General features: G+C 41.5%; 1 protein-coding gene across 3 annotated transcripts in view; it reads right to left on the bottom strand.

Moving 5' to 3' along the window:
* Positions 1-6,474, bottom strand: part of myt1a (myelin transcription factor 1a) — a 42,249-nt gene extending 35,775 nt beyond the window's left edge. For all 3 annotated transcript variants that reach the window (XM_011473019.4, XM_011473018.4, XM_011473017.4), the window contains exons 1-2: positions 6,182-6,474; positions 1,934-2,018 (exon numbers count right to left, since the gene is read on the bottom strand). In XM_011473019.4, coding sequence (XP_011471321.1) covers positions 1,934-1,988 — 55 coding nt within the window. In that variant the 5' untranslated portion in view covers positions 1,989-2,018; positions 6,182-6,474. The remainder of the gene's footprint in view (positions 1-1,933; positions 2,019-6,181) is intronic.
* Positions 6,475-20,107: the final 13,633 nt, after the last annotated feature.

The raw sequence follows: 20,107 nt of genomic DNA on the forward strand, positions 1-20,107 counted from the left end.
TAGCCGGTACAGGCTCCGGCAACCCGGTGACCCCAAAAAGGATAAAAAGCGGGTTTAGAAAAAGATTAATGGAACTGCATTTATCACTGGCCCTCCTGGAACTAATTACCAACCTCTATTTCCACTCTGATTTTTCCTTAATTGCCCCTGATCTTTTTCGGGGTGTTTCTTCTTGCTCACTTTCCTGCCTCCTATTGCCGTCCTAACCATCCTCCTTTTTTTTCATATTTCATGGCGCTTCCAATACGTAGGACTCTTACGCTAAACGTGATTCGAGCGTAAAGTCGGCATTGGATGCCTCTCCTTTTACTTTTATCACGTTTGCTGCTCGACGTGTGTCCAAAAATGTGTTCATGAACTTGACGCTCCAGACACGTGTGGGAGGAGCTACTCCCTAAAGTTTCTGGCCTCATGGCCACATGGAAGCATTGTCTGTATATCTCATTTAAGTTAAAATAAGAAATAATCTTATTTTATCTTAAAATAAGATAAGGCAATAAGAAAGTATGAGAGCATTAAAGGAGTTAAAACAAAACATACTCATTATAAAATAAGTCTTTCTGCAGATGACATGTTACTTTTTTCCTTAAATACACAATCTTCTATTTGTAAAACTATGACAATTGTCAATGAATTATTCTCTATCTTAGACAATTCAATTAACTGAAACAGGTTTGTTTTACTATCACTGAAGACTAATAATGAACAAACACTTCCTATACCAGTTAAATCAAGCAGTGTGAAGTATCTTGACATCATTTTCTCCCCTAGATTATCAGAGCAAATTTAGCTAAGCTACACTCCATCACTAAAAACCACAAAGGAGGATCTAACCTGTTGGGTAAAGTAGCTGCAAGAAAATGAAAGTTCTGCCTAATTGATGTTTGAATGGTTAAAAATCAAGAAGCATGCAGAAGATAAACGTGGGCCAAAACAGAAGAGAAGAATAAGAATCCAGAACTCGATGGAGTGAATTTCTAGTGGAAATCTGCTTGATTCTGTTATTAATGAAAGCTGTTGTAGCTAATGCTGAACTATCAATCTGTTGGCAAAAACTCCAAATGCTGACAGAATCCCAAGAAAAAGAAAAAGATGATTAGCAATTGAATTGGTTAGTTCAAAAGGGGCCCAAGTCGACAATTTTTCAAAATAAAGATATTATATGTTCTATGGTCTTCAAAGGAAAAGCTATCTGATTATGTGCAAAAAACTCCTAAGTCCGTTGTAATGTATTGACTATGCTTGACATTAAAATGCATTAAGTGCAAATTCCTGGACTCTGGCCTCTCTTGCATGGGTTTTGCTTAATCCCATAGATGGCAGCACTAGTTATCCAATATGGCAGCACCCCTGTTTAATTCAATAAGGGCCCAAGTCCAGACACTTTAGTTTGCTAGTCCTCTGAAATGATAAAAGTGAGGTGTTTCATATTATAGCATTTGTAAGCTATGAACTGGTGCTAAATCTGGGTAAAGTATTAATCATTTGGTGTAGCCTCCCTTTAAGCTATGCAATTATAATCATTTTCCTAGAAAAACAAACCTCTTGGACTTGGGCCCCTTTTGAACTAACCGATTCAATTGTCATCCCAATATCTTAAACATATTATAAGGCTAATAACAAATTAGATTAGAAAAATAGGAAACATTTTTGAAATTGGCTCTACAAGCTGATTAAAAATGTTGGAGATCACACATGTGTTCAAGATTGTGTGTCTGTGTCTGTGTGGGTTTCTGTGCATGAGTGGGAAAGCACAATAATAGAATGATGACAATGTACCGGTACTCTTTTAGGGTCACATATGCCAATCTTTGACAGGGCAAAACTTGACAAAGTCTGTTATTGTCTATGCAGGACACAAACCTTTTCGCATTAGGTTATTGAATTTCAGCTGTGTATTACATCTGCATCCATCTTCATGTCTTACACTTACCTTTGATGCCTTTGGAGCGGGTTCTTGTTCGAACCTCAGTCGTCTCTTGACTCATCTGGATATGGACAGAATACCATGTGAGAAGCTGCAGCAAGGACAAAGAAACACACAAACACAAAGGACATTAACTTTTGTAACTACCTCCTGGTCCATCTAAGCAACACAAAGCTACATTGTTCTGCTCTGTGATCCCACAACAACAACATGAGCTCAATGAATTGCTGTCCCTTACATTGAAAAGTAGGAATTCAAGCACAACAAATAAACCAATGAGCTCGACTGAAGCTTTTTTTTTCTTTTTCTTTCCTGGTCTGAAAGAGCACTACCTGGAAGCAAATATCCATTTGTTCACATTATAGAATTGGCCAAATTAACCTAGAATATGAAAAAAGGAATTTTTCTGTAAATATGAAACCTTGAATTTTTTTTTAACTTGTCCTTGTTCTTGTTGGCTGCACGGTGGCGCAGTGGTTAGCGCTCTTGCCTCACAGCAAGAAGGCCTCCGGTTCAAGTCCCGGCTGGGGGACATGAAAAAACCTACATCAACAGGGGACCTATCTGTGTGGAGTTTGCATGTTCTCCCCGTGCATCCGTGGGTTCTCTCCGGGGTCTCCGGCTTCCTCCCACTGTCCAAAAACATGCTTTATAGGTTAACTGGCAACTCTAAAGTGTCCCTAGGTGTGAGAGTGAATGGGTGTGTGTTTGTGGACATTCTACCCTGCAACAGACTGGCGACCTGTCCAGGTTGTCCCCTGCCTTTGCCCACAAGTGGCCGGGATAGGCTCCGGCAGCCCCGTGACCCCGAAAGGGATAAACGGTCAAGAAAATGAATGAAAAAAAATTGTCCTGTCCAACAGCGGAGCAAACAGATCAGAATTGAAGGCCTCTTGAGTTGGACATATTTTACTGTTTCAATAGTGGGTTATGGATCATCTGACACATAAGGTGCACAATTGAATCGGTTAGTTCAAAAGGGGCCCAAGTCCACAATTTTTCAAAATAGACATATTATATGTTCTATGGTCTTCTAGGGAAAAGCTATCTGATTATGTGCAAAAACATCCCAAGTCCGTTGTAATGTATTGACTATGCTTGAGACCCCTGTTTAATTCAAGAAGGGCCCAAGTCCAGAGACTTTAGTTTGCTAGTCCTCTGAAATGATAAAAGTGAGGTGCTTCATATAATAGCATTTGTAAGCTATGAACTGGTGCTAAATCTGAGTAAAGTATTAATCATTTGGTGTAGCCTCCCTTTAAGCTATGCATTTATAATCATTTTCATAGAAAAACAAACCTCTTGGACTTGGGCCCCTTTTGAACTAACCGATTCAATTGTATAAACCCCTTTTGTATTTGAGGCTAAACTTTATTTATATTAATTATGTTTGTATACATTTCTTGTTGGACCAAGAAGAAAAAAGAAGAGAGAAGGACAGAGAGGGATGTTAGAGAGGGTAAAAAAAGAAAATGTAACAAGCAAAAGGAGAGGTTAAAGAAGTTGGAAGAGTAGAAAACAAGTTGCTACAGTCAGGTGTAGTTGTGGATCCAAAAAAGCCAGATCTGTCCCCAGACACACTCAAATGTTACAAAAATACCTACAAGCAAAGCGCCGTACACAAACATGTCAACATGTACATAACACAACTACAGCTCTCATACTTATGCATACAAACCAACACATGTCAAGTATACATGATTCCATCATGCATACCTGTGCTGAAGTGAGTGTCTGTGTTCTACTACGGAACACTCATAATTTATGGAAATGTATAATTATTCTGAAAAACACTTGTCCATCCATCCATCCATCCTTCTTCCTCCGCTTATCCAGGACCGGGTCGCGGGGGGCAGCAGTCTAAGGATAGATGCCCAGACTTCCCTCACCCCAGCCACTTCCTCCAGCTCCTCTGGGGGGACCCTGAGGCGTTCCCAGGCCAGCCGAGAGATGTAGTCTCTCCAGTGTGTCCTGGGTCTTCCCCGGGGCCTCCGCCCAGTGGGACATGCCCGGAACACCTCTCCAGGGAGGCGTCCAGGTAATAAAGGTTGAATTTTTGTTCAGTTTTTTTTATTCTAGGTAAATTTTCTGTATGCTTTGGCAGTTGCTACAGGCAGGTAGCTGCTTTATCTATATTTTTTAAGCTCTTGTATTTAACAATATCATTAGGACAATGTTATTATTGACGTATTTTAGCACTGTGGAGTTTAAGAGCTTGTTTATTCCAGGGGTAAAAGACTAGCAATGACATGAGCTTTGCCTTCATGGCAAAATAACATATGGTTTTATATTTGAACTGAATTTTTAAAAAGTTGGGTTACCTAGTAAAAGAAAGAACAATCACAATTCTAATACACTTTACGACATGATGACTGACTGTAAAAAAAGTTCCCTTGATTTTTATGAATAAAAGATTCTAACTTAATTGTGTAAGGTCCTTCTCTGATCATCTTCTGATCTGTTGTAAAAGTGTTTCCAGTGGTCCTGTAATCATGATTGTGCTGTTTTTTTGTTTTGTTTTTTTTGCCAAAATCATGAAAACCTGTGTCGACAGTTTCTGCAGAGCGGCAGTTATAAATTAGAAATCCACCTCAAAGTTGCAGACGAGACTATGCTCATTTCCCATCATCCATCTGTTTACACTGTCTTCCACTATAGCTTACAACCCCTCACACCCCCAACCTAACATTATGGAAGCAGGAGAGCTGCTTCCATCATCAAGGACCCCACCCACCGACAACCAGGTCTGTTCTCGGTCCTCCCCTCGGGACGGAGGTACAGGAGTGTGGAGTGCAGGACCACCAGACTCAGGAACTCTTTCTTTCCCTCTGCCATCAGACTCCTTAACAGCTGACAGGAGTCTGGAACAACAACAGCACCTCACACATCCTCATTGTTCATTATTGTTTATTATTACTGTTCTTGCACATTTAGAATTTGCACAACATCTTTTTTTTTCCATAGTTATATTTTTATTTATGTTACGTGTGAATGTTCAGTTTCCTGTATATATCCTACTCCTGTCTTTATTTTATTTAACTTAACCTCGGCTTTCGAAGCAGACAACAAAGTAAAAATTTCATTGTGCAGGGAAACCCGTTTCTTACTGTGCACATGACAATAAACCCTTTGAATCTTGAATCTATAGGTGCAACAAAAATAGTGATCAATATCAGATCTGTCCAGCGGTACAGTTTCGATCCAGATTCCAGTTCATATTAGGAAAACAAAGACGTTCATGGATCTATTTGTCTGCAGGTGGATGATCAGAATGGAGCAGAGCTGGGAGCTTGTGGCTTCTCGCAGTAGCTTTGACATCACACCTACAAGCTTTTTCAAATTGCATTTTTTCATCTGCCCCTTATTTGACAATGAATGAAATAAATAAATAAACTCAGAAACTTAATTTTGAGCTATCGTCTATACAAATGTCCTCCAGCATTAGTGAACGCTACAAGAACATGTTAAGACCACAGCACAATCTTACTTCATACTCTGCAGAAACTATGTCCTAGAGAAAATAGCCAATTTTTACTTAAAGTTCGGTCTAAAAACAGCATCATAATTAAAAGACCCCTGGGAACACTTAGAAATTGGATCAAAAACCGATGGAAGTGTGCTTTTACCTTTTCTCGGTGCCTTAGACGGACTTCAAATGAGTTTTTTTTGTGTGTGGATCCGTTGAATTCGATATGCTTCTCGTGAATATTTGATGTCTTAAGACTGATCCGCGCTGTTTGCTTAGCGGAGTGATCATGAAAACTGAGGTGAAAACAAAAGGTTTTAGCAAAAAGCCTTTGGTTTGTTGTGTTTGATCAGCTTCGACAGTCCTGACTGCTCCCTCGCTGTCACCTACAGCCCGTCTCCCGAGCAGAACCACGAGGGTTCTGCTCGGAACACCGGGGCTGGTGCTGTAAACACAAACACCACTGACTGCGTGCACATTGGGAGACGGGCTCAGATGGAAGCTCCGGGAACACTTGGTTCCGGTTTCACAGAACCCACCCCGCTCATCGAGCTGGTGATGAAAGGCCTGGGAGAAGCTACCGCGCTCCGTCCAATAATAATCAGCTTAGGATCACAGCCACGCGCGGTTTGACGGCGCTCTTGTACGCTTCACAAAAGCGTCATGTGCTGCTCGTGGCGGAAGCTCCACGGACTTCAATGAAAGCTGAGGCTTTCTTCTTTCTGGGTCTGAGGCCTGAGCGAAGCGGCGGCGCCAGCAGGTCTTTGTCAGAAGGCGGAGAGCCGTACCTCAGTGCGCTCCCCTCCCCCTCCGCTTCCACATCCCGTCGAAACGCGCTGGCGGCCGCGCGGCCCCGTCACAGACACCGCAACACACCGCAGGAACCCGCAAGATCCACCCGCAAAGTCAGTGGAACAGCATCGCAGCCGGCTGGATGGATCCCTGAGCACCACGGACAGAGCCGAATCTTCAGCACCATGGATAGAGGATGCGCAGCCTCCTGGCGGCGCACAGGGGTACTGCACGCTAAACCGGAGGTAACTGTGTCATGGGGGCCGAGGGAGTTGCAGCACCCCCACCTGGCACGAGGAGAAAACTGCAGGGAAACATGGGATTGATTCAAGACCCACTCCGGTGAAAACTACGGTGTTTCTAACATGTTCTTGTAGCATGTTTCTCATGATGGAGGACATATATAAAGACAACTAAGATTACAATTGCCCTTGTGTCTATTTTTATATTTAAGTCGTGGTTAAATATTCAAGGACAGATGAAAAAATGCTGTTTGAAAAAGAGCATATTTGTGATGTAGGAAATATGGTGAGCTGGCCACAAGCTCCCTGTTCCACTGTTTTTGTGTCCACTTGCAGTAACTAGATCCAAGTTGGGGTTGCCAGAGTTTGGCTAGAGTTTTTATCTGTAAATTCCGTCTCAATAATCAGAAATGCACACAACCTGTTTCACAAATACACACGCTCTGATTCACAACTGTAATTTTACGCAAACGTGCAATATTCATTTGGAAATGCACACGTTGTGTTTCACACATGCACCATAAGTGTTTCTCACAAATGTGCACACTGTATTTAAAAAAAAAAAAAAAGTGGCATTTTGCATAAATAACTCATTGGTTGCGTTACCCCTAAAGTTATAACAGTTACAATACTGACTTTAATCATAATGTTTGATTTTGCTGAATATTTATAATCAGTACAGTGAGGTTCAGATGTACTACAAGTCTATAAGAGCGGGGTCTGTCCACACACACTCAATTGTTATAAACATACCTTTTGGCTCCAAAAATGTTCACATGTCAACATGTACGCAATACAAATATTGTTCCCACACGCATACTTATGCATTCAGAACAACTAGTGTGAAACCTTTCATTCAATCGCACAAAATACTTTTTTGGCCCCCAGAGCCAGAGAGCAGTTGTCATTATTATTAAATCTAAATGCTCCTTCTTTTAAATGAGAAGAGACCATTTTAAAGTGCTGCTGCTAAAGTTTCTGCTTGAATTTCTTTGCAGGATGTCAGAATAGCCTCCCAGAACTGCTGTTTGGATGTGAACCGCCCCCCAGCCTCAGAGATATTTTGCTTTAGGATGTTCCAGAGGTTCTCAATAGGGTTGAGGTCAGAGGAGGACGGGAGCCTCAGTTAATCTCCTTTTATGCCCATAGCAGCTCATGATGCAGAGGTATTCCTTGCAGCATGAGATGGAGCAATGTCATGCATGAAGATGACTTTGTCACAGAAAACACTGTTCTTCCTTTTGTACCACAAACAAAAGTGGTCAGTCAGAAACTCCACCTACGTTTTAGAGGTCTTTTTCACATCTTCAGGGACCCTAAAGGGGCCGACCAGCTCAGTCCCCATGATTCTGGTCCAAAACATGACTCCATCACTTCCTTGCTAATGTGGCAGCCTTGTTGGGCCATGGTGGCCATCCACCCACTACTCCATCTGGACCATGCAGGGTTGCACGGCGCTCATCAGTGAACAAGACTGTTTGAAAATGTATGTCTGTTCCTGGATGTGAGTGTTGTTTAGGGGGGGGCTGAATACAAGGTTTACATAGAACTGCAAGCCTCTGGAGGATCCTACACCTTGATGTTGGTGGGACTCCAGAGACACCAGCAGCTTCAAATGTGTTGCTCTGTGCTGCTTTGTAATGGTAGTTTAGCAGCTGCTCTCTTAATCCTCGGACGTGTTTGTCTGTCAGAAACCTTCCTTATTCTGCCTTCATCTGCACCAACCTGTGTGTGCTCTGAATCAACCACAAATACCTTCATAGTACGATGATCACATTTACGTTGTTGTGAAATATCCTAGGTTTTTATACATTGTCCGAGGCATTTAACCATTTCACACTTTTCAGTAGAGATCCTTTTTCTTTTGCTTGAAAATGTTGTTCTGCTTAACCCTTGTGCTATCCTAGACACTTTAACAGTGGGATTTGGGTCATCTAGACCCACTAGACCCACTAGACAGTGCTCTGAACCTTTTTTCTTCAGTGATTTGTGATCTTCACTGGTGTCCATGGATTACATGAAATCTTTCCACCTTTATCCACCTTTGTCATGGTAGGGAGAACACGTTAATGTAAGGGTGGGGTCATAAGATAGCACAAGGGTTAATAATGTGGAACGTCTAGTAGTTTTTCCTTTAATTGAACTTACCTGGTAAATTATCACAGGTCTCTGACATTGACGATGATCAAAAAAGCCCCCTGACACAAAATCATCCATGAGTTTAAGTTTAAAAAAAACTTTTTTTTTTTGCAATAGGTGGCACTAGAATCTATTTCAACATGTTCCCCCTTATATCTCCAAAAGTAATTGACCTACATAAAAGAAAACTGATGTGCAGTTTGGACAGAAGGTCTTTAATAGCAACAGCTTTCAAATGGTTAAAAGCAACATTGCGTTCAGCAATCAGATGCAATTTCTTTCAGGAATTGCAAATCTTTTTTTTTTTATAACTTTATTTTTATTAGTTTTTGTTACATGAACACAAATCTCAAACAACATCACAAAAAAACAAGAGAGAAAAGAAAAAGGTCAAGTCTAGGTGTTCCCCATGTCTATCTGTTGTACAGTGTCCATTTTTTCCACTTTCGGTGTAATTGTGCCTCTTGCAGCTTCAGTCTGTATGTTATTAATTCCATTGAATATATGTTGTTGATTGTTGAAGTCCATTGCTCCTTTGAAGGGATCTCCGTAGTGCCCCAGTTTCTGGTTATTGTTTTTTTGGCGGCTAGTGACATGACTTTAAATAAATATTTGTCACTTTGGTGGATTAGGTTTCCTGAAAACATGTACAGATAAAACAGTTCTGGCAACAAAGGAATTTTGTATCCCAGCACTTTGCATGTGAGATCGCCCACCATCTTCCAAAAACCTGTTACATTCTGACATTTCCAAAATACATGAGAGTGGTCAACATTTATTTCTCCACATCCGCGCCAACAGCTCTGATTTGTTTTCAAATGTTTGTTCTTCAGTTTAGGTGTTATGAAAAATCTAATAAGGTTCTTCCAGGCAAACTCTCTCCACGTTCGAGATCCAATGGTGGTATGGTGGTGTCTCCACATATCTAACCAGTCCTGTTCAGTTATCCTTATGTTTAATTCTCTTTCCCAGTTATCTTTTACTTTCAAAGTTGTGTTTTCGTCATATTCCATCAATGATTTATATAGCATACTAATCCATTTAGTATTGTTGTCTTTATATGTCTTTGTTATTGTGTGAACTATCCCGCCTTCATCCCCAGAGGAGTCTCTCTGTATTGCTTTCTTATGGTAGTTTCTCATTTGTAAGTATCTGAAAAAATCCTGTTTTTCAAGGTGAAATTGTTTAGTTAAGTTCTCAAAACTCTCCAGCTGTCCGTCCTTTTCTAGCAAGCACCATGCTGTTATTCCTTTTGTAGTCCAATATTTAAAGGTCTGATCATATTCTGCTGGTTTAAATTGCCTGTCATATGCTACCCATTTTAATTTTTTTGTACTATTTAAGATTTTGTATTTTTGGAGTAGTTTGAACCATATAGTTAGTGTATGATTTGTTATGGGATCTAAATGCCTTTTCTTTGTTTCATATAACTCTTTATCACCAATAATGTTTTGAATAGGTTCTTGTAAAGTTTCACATTCAATATTTTTCTATTTTCCAGTATAATGGGGGTTACACCAACAGCATAAGTACCGTAATTGTGAGGCGATGTAGTACTCTTTTAGCTTTGGTAAAGCCATACCTCCTTTGTTCTTTGGAAGCTGGAGGGTGCCATATTTTATTCTGGATCTTTTATTGTCCCATATGAATCTGGATATTGTTTTATCCCACGTTGCAAATTGAGTGTTGGAGACCTGTGCTGGTAGAGCTTGAAATAAAAATAAAAACCGCGGCAATATATACATTTTCACTATTTCGATTCTAGAGCTGAAATCTAGTGGGAGTGTTGACCATCTTTCTATGTCTTTTTTTATCTTGTCTTGTACTTCTGAATAATTTTTAATGTTTATATGTTGAAAGTCTTGTGTTATTTCTACTCCTAAGTATTTAATACTTTTCATATTCCAATTGAATTTAAAGTTGTTTCTAATGTATTCAGAGGGAACATAGTTGAATGTTAGAGTCTGAGTTTTTGAAATATTAATTTTATATCCCGATAAATTTTCAAATGTTCCCAACAGTTTCATAAACTGTGGAATTGATGATTCTGGTTGTTCGAGGTACGCTATTAGGTCATCAGCAAACAATCCTATTTTATGTTCAACGCCATTCATTGAAACTCCTTTAATTTCAGGTTTTTCTCGGATTGCCTGTGCCAGAGGCTCAATAAAAAGAGCAAACAGAGTTGGGGAGAGTCCACAACCCTGCCTAGTGAGGAATTGCAAATCTAGTGTTTGTATTCCTTTTTTCTGTTGGACCGGATAGAAAAGAAGAAGAGAGAGGAAGAAAGTGGGATGTTAGGGATGAGGTACTAAAGAAAGGGGAGAAAAAAGAGGTTAAGGAAGTTGGAGGATGATTACAAAAGTGGGGGGAGGGGGTTGGAAAAACAAGGCAACAGGATGCTGGAAGTTTCTCATCAGTACTGTCAGATGTTAGTCTAAAAGGGGCGGGGCCTGTCCACACACACAGTCAGATGTTATTAACATACCGGTTGGCTCCAAAAATCTTCACACACAAACATGTCAACATGTACACAAAACAAATACAGTTGACACGGACCAGTTCATGTAAAGCATTTCATTCTGTCACGCATCCTATTTCAGTCAGACAACTCATGCAGTAAAGAAATATTTATTCCAGATTTCTTTTAGTTTGGCATAGCCGTTCAGATACATAAAACAAAGATCTCTTTGGGTATTAAACTATCCTAACGGAGCTCACAGGTGGAAGCCAGGGAGGAGGGTGGGGTGACGAACGCAGAGCTCGCAGAAATGAAAGAAGATGATTGGACCACACCTGGAACTTAAGTAGGACGCTGAACAGGTGAGTTGATTAGACTGAACCGCCCGCAGGGAGGAGCACTGCTGAGATGCCTTCCTGAAATACTCCCAAGGTTGTTCATTTGTGCAAAGGTGAGATAGCACCTGTGTTTAGGTGAGTGTTTATGTTCTGCTGAGGTGGATGATGGAATGTAAAAACAGGGAGGATGCCTGTTCACCCCACACTGAGACCCCTGCTGAAGCACCAGCAGCAGCCAGGCCCCCTGACACCCACACAGGATAGCAGATAGAGGAAATCCACCCGCTGGGCAATCACACCAGCCACCCAGACCAGGGCCAGCAGGATTGCCAAAGGTACCCCTGACGCCAGATAGCAGGGTGGCACAGGAGCAAGAAAGTGCAAGCTTGACTGGGAGAAAAACACTAATCAATGGGACACCAGTCCAACTGCACTTTAATGGAAATTTCAAATCAGCCAATCGCATGGCAGAAACTCAATGCATTTAGGTATGTAGACATAATCAGGGCGATCTGCTGCAGTTCAAACCAAGCATCAGAACGGAGAAGAAAGGGGATTGAAGTGACTTTGAATGTGGCATGGTTGTTGGTGCCAGATGGCCTGGTCTGAGGATTTCCGAATCTGCTGATCTACTGGGATTTTCACCCACAACCATCTCTAGGTTTTACAGAGGATGGTCTAAAAAAGAGAAAGTATCCAGTGAGCAGCAGTTCTGAGGGTGGAAATGCCTTGTTGATGACAGAGAGCAGAGAAGAATGGTCAGACTGGTTCCAGCTAATAGAAAGACAACAGGAACTCAAAGAACCACTGGTTCCAACCGCTGTTGTCATATTCAGGCAAGCAGGAGGAAATCCAGATGTGGGGATTACCACAAACACATTTATAGCGACGTCCAAAGATTTGAATCACAAAATACATCATTAAACAGAGTAATAGGGATCAGCAAACAAGCCAGTGAGCAGAACGAGCCTGGCGGAGTTCTTTAAATTCACAGAGACGGATTAGAGAAGTGAAGGCAGCTGTGACTACGTAACAGGTTTTACAGGGGAATGGCTTAACCCTTGTGTTATCTTAGATGACCCCATCCTTACATTGCCGTGTTCTCCCTAACATGAAAAAGGTGGACAAAGGTGGAAAGATTTCATGTAATCCATGGACACCAGTGAAGATCACAAATCATTGAAGAAAAAAGGTTCAATGCACTGTCTAGTGGGTCTAGATGACCCAACTCCCAATGTTAAAGTGCCTAGGATAGAACAAGGGTTAAGGTCATTGCCAACCTGCACAGAATCAAAAAGGACTTAAAAAGAAAACAACACAAGCAGAAGATGACAGAGGAATGCAGAAGGGTAACTCTGAAAGTACAACACATTTAGCCTTGAGGCAGGTGGGCTCCAGCAGCTCAAGACCAAAGGACACGACGGGGGTAGCTAAACTGAGGCTACAATTCAAACAGGCTCATCAAATTTAAACAAGATAAGGTTGGAACAAAGTTGATGAGTCTTCATTTCTGCTGCAACATTTGGATGGTAGGGTCAGAATTTGGCTTCAACAACATGAAAGCGTGAATCCATCCTGCCTTGTATCAGAATGTCCAGACTGGTGGTGGTGTCATGGTATGGGAGATATTTTCTTGGCACACTTTGGGCCCCTTGGTACCAACTTAGCATGGTTCCAACACTACAGCCTTCCTGAATATTGTTTCTGACCATGTCCATCCCTTAATGACCACAGTGAACCATCTTCTGATGGCTACTTCCAGCAGGATAAGGCGCCATGTCATAAAGCTGAAATCATCTCAGACTGGTTTCTTGAGCATAAAAACGAGTTAACTGGACTCAAATGGTCTCCACAGTCACCAGATATCAACCCAACTGAGAACCTTTGGAATGTGGTGGAACAGGAGATCAGCATCATGGATGTGCAGCCCACAAATCTGCAGCTACTGTGTGATGCTGTCATGTCAATGTGGACCAAACTCTCTGAGGAATGTTTCTGGTACCTTGTTGAATCTGTGCCACTGAGGATTAAGGCAGTTCTGAAGGCAAAAGGGGGTCCAACTCACTACTAGCAAGGTGGACCTGATTAAGTGACAGATGAGTGTAGATTTGATGAAATTCTAAATTCTTGAATGGAATTATGGAAAAACACTTCTATGATATTCTAATTTTTGGAAAGGGCTTGTATGTCCTAAAAACACTGGCAGTAATTTTGTTAAAGTATTCCTCGTATGCTGCTGTTTCAGATAAATTTATAATGTATGTAGGGTGTTCGGCCTCACAGTACCCATAGTTAGGAAGTGATAAAAATATATAGCATTAACACAAGGCCAATGAATGCTGTGTATCACATTAAAGACTGTTTGACATAAATTGGTTGTCCTGACTCATCAATAATACAGTTGGTTAAGAGATGCTGAGGTTGGAGCCGTGGTTTGCTTCTCAATTTATAGCCAAATATCATGCATTACAACTGTTTATTTTGTTATGGATTATATGGAGTTACATCTGATCAAATTAAAAAGTAGAACTGTCTTGAACTGTAAACTCACAGCCACGACCTGTTGTCTGTCCAAATGATGATAATCCGCTTGCTCACTTCTACCCACAAGAGCGGAATGATGATACTGCAGGGAGGGGTGAATAAATGTCAATGTGTATCAAATCAAAGTAAAGTCTTGGTTCTAAAAAGTGATCAGGCCGTGCGTACAGCCTGATTTCTTTCATGCTTATGTTTGTGTTAAAAGTGTTTCCATTCACGGAGAACAACAAACATTAGCCTGGATGTTAGCATCATGCTAACATTGCATTATTTTAACTATGCTAGTGTTTAGATATATATGTGCTCCTGAGGCTTAAAATTAATCTGCAAATTTCTTTTTTTTTCACACTTTATGGTTGCAGAGCCCAACATTTTATGTATAAACTTCAAAATGTTCAGCTGGACACTGAATGGAATCGTACCCCAACCTGCAAAAACAGGCATACCATTACCACGGGGGTATTCCAGAAAGCACGTTTAAGCTACCCTGACTTTAACTCTGAACTCTGGCTGAAATCCGCCTGAACTTGCTTACTCTGGGTATGTCGGTTCCAAAAGACCAGGGGGGTATTCCAGAAAGCAGGTAATGCTAGCTCCCACAGTGAGTTTGAGGCTAAAGAAGTGTACAACCACCGCTTTTAAGTGACATTAAAATTTACATATTTATCTAACTAAATGTCATATTACTCGAATTCAATTAAATGTTTTTCCATCTTAATTTATTGTACTTCTTGAACTCTCATATGTCTAAGTTTGAGCCTGTAGATATTCTCATTCATATAACAATAAAATGATTGAAATAAAATGGATTCTCTATATGAAACACAACCTCATTTACCATACCTCAGATATTAACATTGCTCTTTAAAGCACTAGAGGTGCTAAACAAACTCATCATCCTCTCCCTCCCTCTCACTCATGGTGCTGAAAGAATTAAACATAACAGGACAAATAACTAGACAAAATACAGTAAAACAGCTACAACTAAACACATTTGGTCAAAAACCCACACTTAAACCCAAATCCGTCCAGACAGGCAAAGGGAATGGTATCCCACAATTCCTTGCGGTGCCAATCCAACAGTAGCACTTTAATTGAATCAATTTGAATGAAAGTAAAATAAATGTCTTATAACTAAGTGTTATTTTTAAGCTGACTTAACTAAAAAAAAAAGATTTATCTTAACTGAAGCAAATAATTAAGTTAGATCAATGTAAAAAGTTTATCTTTCCTTTTTTATTCATCTTATTTCATTGTTATTTTTTCATTCTTGGATTGTTATTTTATTGCTATTTTTTATTATTGCTGCTTTCTTGCGCTGTCATGCTAGTAAGAAACAACATCCCGTCTCACCTGTGTATTTCTCTGCAAATACTGTGTGGAATGACAATAAAGCATATCATGAATCTTGAACATCCATACATGGTCTTATCACCCTCTCACGGTGGAAAAAGTACTATCTGAGATCCTTCATCCACTAAATCATCTTCAAATGGACACGCCATGCTCCTTCACCTCTCTGAAAACAAACTAACCTTCAACTAAACCTGCTCCCGACCAGGGGGGTATTCCAGAAAGCAGGTTATGCTAGCTCCCACGATAAGTTTGAGGCTAAGAAAGTTGATAACCTCAGCTTTCGGTTCCAGAAATGGAGGTATGTTTCAGGGTAGGTCAAGTTACCATGGCAACTCATGCTCTGAACATAACCTGGTCCGGAGCAGGTTTAGTTGAAGCTTAGTTTGTTTACAGAGAGGTCAAGCAGCATGGCGTGTCCATTTGAAGATGATTTAGTGGATGAAGAAGCTCAGATAATACTTTTTCCACCATGAGAGGATGATAAGACCACATATGGATGTTGGAAAGATAAACTTTTTTACTTTGATCTAACGTAATTATTTGCTTCAGTTAAGATAAATCATTTTTTTTGTTAGAAATGTTTTTGTTAAAAATAACACGTAGTTTTCAGACAGTTATTTTCCTTTCGTTCAAATTAATTCAATTAAGTAGGTGTAACTTTGATGCTGCTGTTAGATCGGCACCGCAAGGGATTCTGGGATATCATTCCCTTTGCCTGTCTGGACGGATTTGGGTTTAAGTGTGGGTTTTTTACAAAATGTGTTTAGTTGTATAGCTGGTTTACTGTGTTTCACCGTATTTGGCCGAGCTATTTTGTCCTACTATGCTTACGTCTCTGCGAGACAGATGAGAGACAGAGATGGGAAGGACGTGCAACAGATAAGGGTGATTAAGGACAGAGATGGAAAGGTGCTAACAACCCAAGAGAGTGTACAGAAAAGATGGAAGGAGTATTTTGAGGAGCTGATGAACGAGGAAAATGACAGGGAAAGAAGGGAGGAAGATGTGGTTGTTGTGGAGCAGGAAGTAGCAGAGATTGGAAAGGATGAGGTTAGGAAGGCTCTGAAAAGGATGAAGAGCGGAAAGGCCGTTGGTCCTGATGACGTACCTGTGGAGGTATGGAAGTGCCTAGGAGAGACAGCAGTGGAATTTCTAACAAGGTTGTTCAATAGGATTTTAGAGAGTGAGAAGATGCCTGAGGAATGGAGGAGAAGCGTTCTGGTCCCGATCTTTAAGAACAAGGGTGACACGCAGAACTGCAGCAACTATAGAGGAATAAAGTTGATGAGCCACACAATGAAGCTGTGGGAAAGAGTAGTGGAAGCCAGGCTTAGGAAGAAGGTGGAGATTTGTGAGCAGCAGTATGGTTTCATGCCCCGTAAGAGCACCACTGATGCCATTTTTGCTTTGAGAATGTTGATGGAAAAGTACAGAGAAGGTCAGAAGGAGCTGCATTGTGTGTTCGTAGATTTAGAGAAGGCGTATGACAGGGTGCCGAGGGAGGAGCTGTGGTACTGTATGAGGTCGTCTGGAGTGGCAGAGAAGTATGTCAGAGTAGTTCAGGACATGTATGAGAGAAGTATGACGGTGGTGAGATGTGCTGTAGGTCAGACAGAGGAGTTCAAGGTGGAGGTGGGACTACACCAAGGATCAGCTTTGAGTCCTTTTTTGTTTGCTATGCTGATGGACAGGCTGACAGACGAGGTAAGACAGGAATCTCCCTGGACAATGATGTTTGCGGATGACATTGTAATTTGCAGTGAGAGTAGAGAGCAGGTGGAGGAACAGCTAGAGAGGTGGAGGTTTGCTCTGGAAAGAAGAGGTATGAAGGTCAGTCGTAGTAAGACAGAATACATGTGTCTGAACGAGAGGGATCAAGGTAGAAGCGTTAGGTTACAGGGGACTGAGGTGAAGAAGGTGCAGGAGTTTAAGTACTTGGGGTCAACAGTTCAGTGTGATGGGGATTGTGGAAAAGAGGTGAAGAGGCGAGTGCAGGCAGGTTGGAGCGGGTGGAGGAAAGTGTCAGGAGTGTTGTGTGACAGAAGAGTGCCAGCAAGACTCAAAGGAAAGGTGTACAAGACAGTGGTGAGACCAGCTCTGCTCTATGGGTTAGAGACGGTAGCAGTGAGACAGAGACAAGAGGCTGAGATGGAGGTAGCGGAGATGAAGATGTTGAGGTTCTCCTTAGGAGTGACCAGGTTAGACAGGATAAGGAACGAGTACATCAGAGGGACGGCTCACGTTGCCTGTGTTAGCAACAAAGTCAGAGAAGCCAGACTGAGATGGTTTGGACATGTTCAGAGGAGGGATAGTGGATATATTGGTAGAAGGATGTTGGAGATGGAGCTGCCTGGCAGGAGGGCAAGAGGACGGCCAAAGAGGAGATACATGGATGTCTCAACAGAGGACATGAAGTTGGCTAACGTTAGGGTAGAAGATGTTCATGATAGAGTGAGGTGGAAAAGGATGATTCGCTGTGGCGACCCCTGATGGGAAAAGCCGAAAGAGAAAGAAGATGCTTACGTCTCTGCACCATGAGTGAAAGTGAAGGAGAGGATGATGAGTTTATATAGCACCCCTACCACTTAGTACTGTTATGACAGTAATGGAAAATTCTTAAGTGAGGTTTTGCACTTGGTGCATTTTTTTCCGTTCTTTTTATTGTTGTAAAGATGAGCATATCTGCCGGCTCAAACTTAGACAAGTTCAAGAAATATAAGTAATTAAGATGGAAAAAAGATTAATGGAGTAATGTGACATTTAGTTAGATAAATACGTAAATTTGAGTTGTGTAAACAATTATTGAGTTTGAATAAATTTAACTAAATTATTTAAATTATTTTTCATCCGTGTTACTTTTTTGATGGACTTATAATTTTTAACCGCCGTCATTAAAATCTCAGACTCCGTCTCACTTCCGTCTCAAGTGTCGCACTTTCTTTTTTTTTCTCCACGCGTTTCCATGGTGACTCCAGAAATCGGCGATCTATTGAGAATGTCTTTATGTACCGTGCGTTAACCCAGGGTTACCAAGTCGAGCGTAATTACGCCAACTCATATCCGGTCTTTTGGAACCGACATACCCAGAGTAAGCAAGTTCAGGCGGATTTCAGCCAGAGTTCAGGCTCAAAGTCAGGCTAGTTTAAACATGCTTCCTGGAATACCCCCCTGGTTATGTTCAGAACATGAGTTACCATAACAACTTGACATACACTGAAACATACCTCCATTTCTGGAACCAAAAGCTGAGGTTATCCGCTTCCTTAACCTCAAAGTTACCGTAGTAACTAGCATAACCTGCTATCTGGAATGCCCCCTTGGTTCATCCTGCCCCTGACCGTCTTCTGCCCTGTTTACCTGGTTGGCCTACAGTTTTGTTTTGTTTTTCCATTTTTTGTAGGGATGGAAATAGAAGCCCAATGAAGCTTTCTTAGGGGTTCATGTAATTGTGCTGGAAAAATGAATCACCCATTCAGGGCTTTGAAACCACTCAGAACAGCAGCATCTGGTGGCGGACTGGACGTATACCATATGCTTCAACTAAGCTCCTTGTAACACTTCAATGACTTTTCTGATGAGCTAACTCTATAACGATAGTGAGTTGTTGCCATCATATATTCGTAAAAGTATTTTCTTTATAAGTAACGTTCATAGTTTATTGTAGCGACCCTCAGTTCTTAAGACTCATATGAAGTGGGGAATCTTGGGTGAAAAACCATGAGTGAGAGGGCTGGAAGCAGAAGTGACCTCTGTGCTGTTTAGCGGTTAATGGTGTGGTTAAATAAATGGGTGTTCATGCTGGATAGGAGATTTTGTTTCTTTGCCTACTTAGTTCTCTCTGAGACGTTGTGGAGTTTTGTGGAATATGGGACATGGACAGCTCTCCGATGCAAATGTTTAATTAGCAGCTCAGTCTTACTTCCCCACTAAAGTGATGTTCCAGCTGGGTCATTACAATATTGTCTTATTAGTAGAAACTGTGTTGAAAGGGGAGCCAGTTTAGCTCGTGCTGGTATACGGCGCCTTCCGTCCGTGAAACGAGGATTCAAATCCAGGCTGCTCCCTATTCCCTTCTCTGCTTCTGTGCCGGTCCCAAGCCCAGTTGGATTGAGAGGGTTGTGTCAGGAAGGGCATCCGGCGTAAAACATTGCCAAGTTAACCATGCATCTCATCCTCAAAAGAGGGGTTGTTTCGCTGTGGCGACCCCTGATGGGAAAAGTCGAAGGAGAACAAGTACAAACTGTGTTGAAAAGATCCTGGGCCACAGCATGTGCTTTTACAAGGAGCCATGGTAAAGTACAATGAACTGACGCTGATTCCAATTCAGGGGAAACAATAGAATTTGTCGGGAAATGTTCAGGATTCATTTCATATTTATAGAGAATAGCACGCCCAACTGTTCAAACACAAATGACATCTGAACCGTGGTTCGACCAAACGATGCATTTGGCGCTTCATACGTCATCAACCTCGTGATCTGCTCTAGTTGATACACGCCCCGAAACATTGTGCAGAACCACTCTGTTTCATGAAGGTGAAACAAGCGCTGCAGCACCCGTGTCAAACGGGCTATCCTTAGTTTTTTGTTTCCCTGTTCGGCAGCGCTTTCTGTAATGATAATAAACTCCTTGCCTTGGAACCGTGTGCCTCCCGTCTCTGCATTTTAGGTCCTTCATCAAGTCTCGTACCTGAGAGAATGGACCAGCCATACTTTTCCTGGACCAAGCAGAGCAGGACATGCAGCTTCTGGAGGCCTACTGCCCAGAAGCAGAGAGGACCATATTGGTCCTGCTCCAGTCCCCCGCTCTTCAGGGAGGAGCCGTCATCACTGCCACCGCCACCCTC

Source organism: Oryzias latipes, chromosome 7, assembly GCF_053564925.1.
Source record: "Oryzias latipes strain Hd-rR chromosome 7, Olatipes_Hd-rR_3.1".
Classification (NCBI taxonomy): domain Eukaryota; kingdom Metazoa; phylum Chordata; class Actinopteri; order Beloniformes; family Adrianichthyidae; genus Oryzias; species Oryzias latipes.